General features: G+C 39.1%; 1 protein-coding gene across 1 annotated transcript; it reads right to left on the bottom strand.

The window, feature by feature from the left end:
- Positions 1–413: 413 nt before the first annotated feature.
- On the bottom strand, positions 414–2,163 carry LOC121745638 (tyrosine decarboxylase-like). The gene has a single exon (XM_042139623.1). It carries the CDS (start codon positions 2,050–2,052, stop codon positions 529–531), a length of 1,524 nt encoding a protein of 507 aa, XP_041995557.1. The 5' UTR covers positions 2,053–2,163; the 3' UTR covers positions 414–528.
- Between the last annotated feature and the right edge of the window lie 5,631 nt (positions 2,164–7,794).

Genomic DNA, 7,794 nt, shown 5'->3' with positions numbered 1-7,794 from the left:
CTTGCAACCAATAATAATAAATATATATATATATAAATTATCCTAGATGGACCCAGTCAAAGGATTTCCTTTAATTTGATAGTTCAGATAGTGATTTAGCTCCTAAACATCATTTTAAAATATTAACATGACCTTTTAAGAGAACAAGTAACGACTAATTCTAAGCATGATGACGCCTTGCAGTGTTGCAATGTCTCACCTAATTCACGTAAATTTAAGTGTAATTAATTAATTAATTAATGGAGTAGTAAGCTTCACTTCATCTATAATTAATTCCAATCACATGTAAATTTATCACTCACTGTATCATCGTCACAAGTGTTAATTCGTAAAAAAACCACAATTTCATGTTTTCAACTTTAAGTTGAAAACATTGATTTCATATACATTAATACATATATGTACACAAGATATATATAATTTTAATTATATATATTATTGAAATTCACAAAAAAAAAACAGATGACCGGAATTGCACATTTCATTGTTTAGAAATAAAAATAAAAATGAAAAAAAAATCAGCAAAAATCATGAACTGTTCAAGAGCGCGTTTGCATGTTCTTGAACGATTTTCCAAGCCAAGATGACGTGTCTGTTTTCCGTCAAGGTAGCTCCGACGGCAAACCGCATCACATAAACTCCTCCGATCACCGCATGCGTCATGTAAATCTTCCCCGATTCGTTTATCGTTTCCAGTAATTTCGCGTTTATATTGTTCGCCGCCTCTTCCTTGGAGACGATCTGGTGATTTCCGCTGATCTCGATCGGCGAAATGCGGAAGCACACGGTGGCGAAGTTTCTCGGCACCACCACCTCGAATCGCTTGTCCATTCCGATCAATCCTTCGAAATTCTTCGCCATTTTGATGTGGCTCCGCAGAAATTTCCTCAGATTCGCGACTCCGTAGCTCCGGATCACGAGCCAGAGTTTCAGAGATCTGAATCGGCGGCTGAGAGTGATCTGCCAATCCTTGTAATCGATCACTGATTTCTCATCGGAAGCTTTGTTTCTTAGATATTCCGGATATGTAGAGAGAGCTTTTACTAGCGCGCTTGGATCCTTCACCCACATACAGCAGCAATCTAATGTTGTGAGGAACCATTTGTGCGCGTTGAAGCTGAAGGAATCGGCGTTTTCGACGCCGTCGAGGAAATGGCGGTATTCCGGGCAGATGCAGGCGCTTCCGGCGTAGGCGGCGTCGACGTGCACCCAAATGTTGAACTCCTTCGCCACAGAGCAGAGCGGCCCGAGCGGATCTACTGCTGTAGACGACGTCGTTCCAATCGTCGCGCACAGAAACAGAGGCACAAGGCCCGATTCCACGTCGGATTCGACTTGAGCCCGAAATGCCTCTGCTGTGAGCCCGAATGCGTTCGATTTAGACGTCGCTATGGCCCGAAAATTACTGGGGTTGATTCCCGCAATCTGAGCTGCTTTCTGGATCGCGGAGTGGGTCTGATCCGACCCGTAAACGACCAATTTGTTGATGTTTTCCCTCCCAATCATCTTCAGGACTCGATCCCTGGCGGCGACCATTGTGCAGAGTATGGCCTCGCAGGTGGTCCCCTGCAACACGCCGCCGCCGCCGCCGGAGAAGAGAAACTCCGACGGGAGCTTGAGCATCTTCCCGAGCCAGTCCATGACGATGCTCTCGAGCTCGGTGGCGGCGGGAGACGACATCCAGTTGAACCCGACGACGTTGAACCCCGTGCTCAGCATTTCCCCGAGGAATCCGGCAATGCTCCCGCTCGAGGGGAAGTAGGCGAAGTAGTTAGGGCTCTGCCAGTGTGTGATGCCGGGGACGATGTCGTTTTGGACGTCCCCAAGGATTTTCTCGATCGGCTCCGCATCATAGGGAGCGGATTCGGGTAACCGCTTCTTCAGGTAGCCCGGCTCGACCTGGCTGCGAACCGGGTATTTATCGACGTTCTTGTAGTAATCTGCAAGAAAGTCGATGACTAGATGGCCCTGTCTCCTGAACTCTTCAGGGTGAAGGGGTTTGATGACACCGGGGAAGCCGGTGTCAAGTTTCTGATTGGGTAAACTGCCCATGAATTTGAATTTGATGTTTTTGTGTTGGTTGTAAGGGGAAATGAGAGTTTCGCCTTGTGAGCTAATTTGGCAAGCCAAAAAATTAAATTTGGGGGGTTTCCTGAATTGAATGAGAGATAATATGGTAGGTATATATAGAAATAGAGAGAGGAGGGATGGGCAAGTTGAGGATTTCTTTTTGGTCGTAAAATCGAGTGGGGTTGTTGGACAGCATTACTAGCCTTATAAATTTTATTTATTTATTATTATTATTTTTTGTACTGGATGTGTAATTGTGAGTAGAACTTGAACTGTTCTGGGTTCACACAGGGTCAGGGTTTTTGGTATTCAATTTGGATTTGGCTCAGTAAATAGTAGTGGATGTATTGATAATAATAGGGCTGGCAATTTTCGACACGACACGATAATCTGACACGAATCCGCACGAAATTATTGGGTTGGGGTCAAGTCTTATTGGATCCGTGTCCTTATCGGGTTGACCCATTAAGAACCCGATAATTTCGGGTTGGGTTCGGGTCGGATGCGGGTTGGATACGGGTAACCCATTAAGAAATAATAATAATATTATTATTATTATTTAAAAAAATATATATTACTTTAATTTTTTAATTTCTTATAAATTAGGTTTAAGTAGTATAAAACGAATTTTAATTGCATAAATTAGGTTAAAATTAAGGTTTAATCGTGTAATATTAGGTTTTAATCGTGTCGTGTCAACCCATATTATATCGTGTCGATAACGGGTTCGTGTCGGGTGCGGGTCGTGTTCGGATTTGAATGTAGCAGGTAGAGTTCGTGTTCGGATTTACAGTTTTCTTAACAGGTCGGGTTCAGGTTAGGCCTTATTGGGTTGGGTCATTATCAGGTTGACCTGATAACGACCCAATCCGCACGATTTGCCAGCCCTAGATAATATGATTGGTGGGGTTATTACAGGATGGATCCATTCTCCTTCACACGATTTTAGGGTATATACCATCTTTGCCTATGATATGATAAGTGTCCAAGACTCAACATTAATGACTATATATTATACCACTAAGTATATCTTGGTACGAAGTATCATGTATTATGTACATATTGCTATAAATGGCTATACATTAATATTGGCCAATTGGCACGAAGTTTGATGTACATATCCGCATACAAATTAAATGAAAATAAAATTAAAAAAAAAACATATTGCGTATACAAATGAACACAATAAAAAGAATAAACGATGCAAAATCATAGTACCAAGATTTTAACATGGAAAAATTCAAGATAGAAAAAATGACCAGCTCACGAAAGCAACCATAAAATGCACGGTAAAGATATGTAGAGATATTACATGACGAATTGTGGTAAGAACAAAACTTAACCATTATTCGTTGCACTTCAGGGAACAACCCTCAACTAGGGGATAAGAATCATTAATTAACACCTATGTATACTCTTTATTAATGAAAAATTAATTTTCTATTCACTTAGATATATGTATGATTTTTTTATGTTTGTAAAGATTAAATCTATTATTTTGTATATTAAGAGGTTGTTCGATTGGCAAGATTAAATCTCATGATTGAACCCTTCAACTTAATCCTAGATGGATAGTCTCATGATAATTAGTCATATGGCCTCCCCCTCCAACTAAAATATTCCCATAACTTAATCCTAAATGGATAGTCTCATGATATTAGTCATGTCAACCGAACGCCACCTAATTGTACTCATAAGTCTCATTTACCCTCTCTGTCTGTCATTATTTGTCTCATTTTGTCATTTTTATGCATCTATAGCTACTTATCTCATTTTATTATTTATTAATTATTATGCATAGTGAATAAATAAAATTATATGTTCCACTAATCTACAAATATTCTATTATAAAAGTATATAAAATTGAGACTCGCTATTATATATATTATTCTTGTATAGTTATTTATATTTCTTTAAACCTGAGTATTATTTGATATAGTAAGGATAGGAAACAAATAGAGGAGGCCGATACTTGCAGCAGCGGGCATCTCGGCTCTTTTAAAATCATAAATACTCCTCATATAGCTGTACTTTTCTTTATTTAATTAAAGAGTGAACAAAATATTTTTAATATAACTGGCATAGAAACAAGCAACTGGCGAAAGATGAAGAAGAATAATAATAATAATAAGAAGAATAATAAGAAGAAGAAGAAGAAGAATAATAATAATAATAATAAGAATAAGAAGAAGAAGAAGAATAATAATAAGAAGAATAATAATAAGAATAATAATAATAATAATAATAAGAAGAAGAATAATAATAATAAGAAGAATAATAAGAATAAGAATAATAAGAAGAATAAGAATAATAAGAAGAAGAAGAAGAAGAAGAAGAAGAAGAAGAAGAAGAAAGAATAAAAGAAGAAATAAGAATAAGAAGAAGAAAAGAAGAAATAATAATAATAAAATAAGAATAAGAATAATAAGAAGAATAATAATAATAATAATAAGAAAGAAAAATAAGAAGAAGAAGAAGAAAAGAATAAGAATAAGAAGAAGAATAAGAATAATAAGAAGAATAATAATATAATAATAAGAATAATAATAATAATAATAATAATAATAATAATAATAATAATAATAATAATAATAATAATAATAATAATAATAATAATAATAATAATAATAATCATAATAATAATAATAATAATAATAATAATAATAATAATAATAATAATAATAATAATAATAATAATAATAATAATAATAATAATAATAATAATAATAATATAATAATAATAATAATAATGCTCTAGATCTTCTTCTTGATTTGATGAATAATTGAGCATAACAATGTCTCACCAGATGGAATCTTGATATTTGATTTCTCACTATTTTGCGTTGAATAATTTGATTCTTATAACCAATAAACCTGTTTATGGTAGTTGACTATAGTTGTAGTTGGGTGCATGTGTGTGCAGTATATATTCTTTTGAAAAGAAACTACGTTAATTTATGCTTTTTGTCCCGGTAGCAGAAGTATATACTTTATATATCGATTATTTCATCAATATTACTCCCTCCGTCCCGGGCTACTCGCCCCTTTTCTTTTCGGCACGGAGATTAAGGAATGAGTGTATAGGAAAGTAAAAAATGACGGCTGTAGGTGAAAAATTTTACTAAAAATGGAAAGAGTGCAAGTAACTTGGGACACCCAAAAAGGAAATAAGTGCGAATAGTGCGGGACGAAGAGAGTATTACGTTACAACTTCCAACATAGGGAGTGTGCATGTGCAAATGAATTAAATGTGCGTGATGTGACACAAGTATGACAAATTCTTTAGGGTTAATTATTTTCAACCGAAGTATAAGCCATTCGCAACACTGTCTCTTATCCGTCTCTTAACCGTTTCATCCTCTAACTATTCATGGACCCCACGTACTTTCACTCTATCTCTTAACTAAGAGACAGAACCTGCAACCCTCCATCTCTTAATTTACTATTGATTCAATTTCATTTTTTATTTTTATTTCCAAAAAATTCAATTAATAAAAACACACTTCATTAAATAAAATAAAATGACAACATAAAATAAAAATACAACTTAAAATTTAAAAAAAAACACATAATTAAAATCCTAAAAAAAATAAAAATTACATAATTTAAAATTCAATTTTATAAAAATTAAAAAAAACTACTTCGCCGGTGAATCATCCCCCGAAGGTGGTGGCAGTGCACTGAAGCCACCTGAATGCGGAATACCAATTTGTCTGGCCAAATACTCAATTCCGGCAAGATGGGCTTGGTATTGGGGAGACGTCATGCGGGAAGTGTCCGCCATCGTGGCGGTCAAGTACATGGAAATTAGGGTGTTTGAGGCCACCCCCGAGCCCGCCTGGCTTGATTCGCCTCGGCCCCTCCTCCCTCTAGCTGCCTTGGTCCGTTGCGGCCGACGGCGCCCACGGGAGGACCCCCCCGGCATCGTCTGCCGTGCCCTCAACCTCCTGCGAGGCAACGTCTTGTGCGGCGCTACCAGAATCGCCCCCACTAGACGAGAATTGGCCACCCGCCGTGTGCTTCGTGCTCTTCGAGGTCGAGCCTGAGCTGGATCGGACACCGCCGGCCCACCTTTCCTAGTCTTTGACGGCCTCCCAAACATCGACATGTTTGAATTCTTTGTTGGTGTCTTCGAAATACACTCGCAAAGCCGATCTCAGAATGTCGACTCTCGTGGCTCCGCTTTGGTAATGAGCCGCTTCGTTCTTGTAGATGCCGCATAATTTTTTGACCTCTTTGTCGACTCCGTCAAAGTGAGCGCGGAGCATCTTCAATGTGCGGCGGCGGGACCCCTTCGGCTTAATCTCGTTGTAGGCCTCGGTGACCTTTTCCCAGAAGCACTTCCGGGTTTGTTGATTCCCGACGATGGGATCGTACGAGACGCTGATCCAGGCGTTGTACACAACCATCATGTCCTTGTGGCTGTACGGATGCCGGCCTACATCCTCCTCCTCCTCGGCCGCCTCCGCCTCTTCCTCCACCGCCCTAGAGCTTCCACCGCCTCGGCCTCCTTCCGGAGTGGGTTCATCTGGATAATCCTCCCGAATTTGGGATAATCCCTGTGAACTCCTCGGGGCGGAGGGACGAGCGTATGCATCAACATCAAAATGGGGTGGTTGGTACCCCGCCGGAGTCGACGAGCCCCTGGGTGCCCGGCGTCGACGAACCGGAGCCGGAACCACCCAAGACATTGTACATGCCCCCCAGTCGCCAAACGCGTTGATGTCAAACCAACCGGAGCCGCCACCTCCATAGTTGCCGTCACCGGACATTTTGTGATGACAATTGGAGAGGTTAGATGAAAATTGGAGAGGAAATGGAGATGATTTGAGAAGAATAGATGTGTATTTGTGTGTGAAATGAGGATGAAATATGAGTATTTGTAGAGTAAAAAAATAAAAAATAAAAAAAAGGAAAACGGTCGAAAAAACGGTAATATTACCATTTTTTTATTAAATTCGATTTTTTTTTTAAAAAATGATTTATTGCGTCAACGTGATGAAGCCCACTCGCGGGCCGGCGAGTGGGCGTCACGCGTGGCGCCAGAGCGCGCCACGTGGCGCAGGCGCGTGGCGAGACAGCCCGCGAGACGTCTCGGTGGGACTGGCGTCTCGGCGAGACCGGGACGAGACACGAACCACCCGCGGGACGCGTTGCGGGTGGCCTTAGCCACTTATAAGAAATTGTTTTCTGATATTGTTATCTCAAAACTTCACCCTTTAATATGGCCATATTTTTAATGACATTAAATTTTAGATGGAATAGAGTAAAACATGTGAATGAATAAAATATGTATTTTGAAGTATAGAAAGTGGATATTTTGAGTGAGGCAAACTAAAAATGAAAGGTAGACATCTTGAATGGGACAAGCGAATGCATCGCTAATTTTCTTGAAAGACGCAAAATAGTGCACCTTTTGTCTTGTAAACTACATCGTTAACAAGAGATTTTGAATTCAAACTTCACTGTTTTCGGTCCCAAATAGAAAATTTGCTCAGATAAAATTTGCTCACTCCGGCCATGGTTACTTGAGTTACTTCTTTTTTGCACTCGTTATGGAAAAATAATACTAATAAATATTTAGAGTGGAGAGAGAGTAAAGTAAGAGAGAGAATACGTACGAGAATAATCGTTTGCCTACCTTTCGGAGAGCGATATCCAACTCTTATGGCAGACATTTCGCTCCCTCATCTTCACGTTGGTCTGTTACTTTTGTGCTATCCG

The sequence above is a fragment of the Salvia splendens genome, chromosome 8 (assembly GCF_004379255.2).
Source record: "Salvia splendens isolate huo1 chromosome 8, SspV2, whole genome shotgun sequence".
NCBI classification, from domain to species: domain Eukaryota; kingdom Viridiplantae; phylum Streptophyta; class Magnoliopsida; order Lamiales; family Lamiaceae; genus Salvia; species Salvia splendens.
Note: the sequence above shows the minus strand (reverse complement) of the source record. Positions and strands in the feature narration are given on the sequence as shown.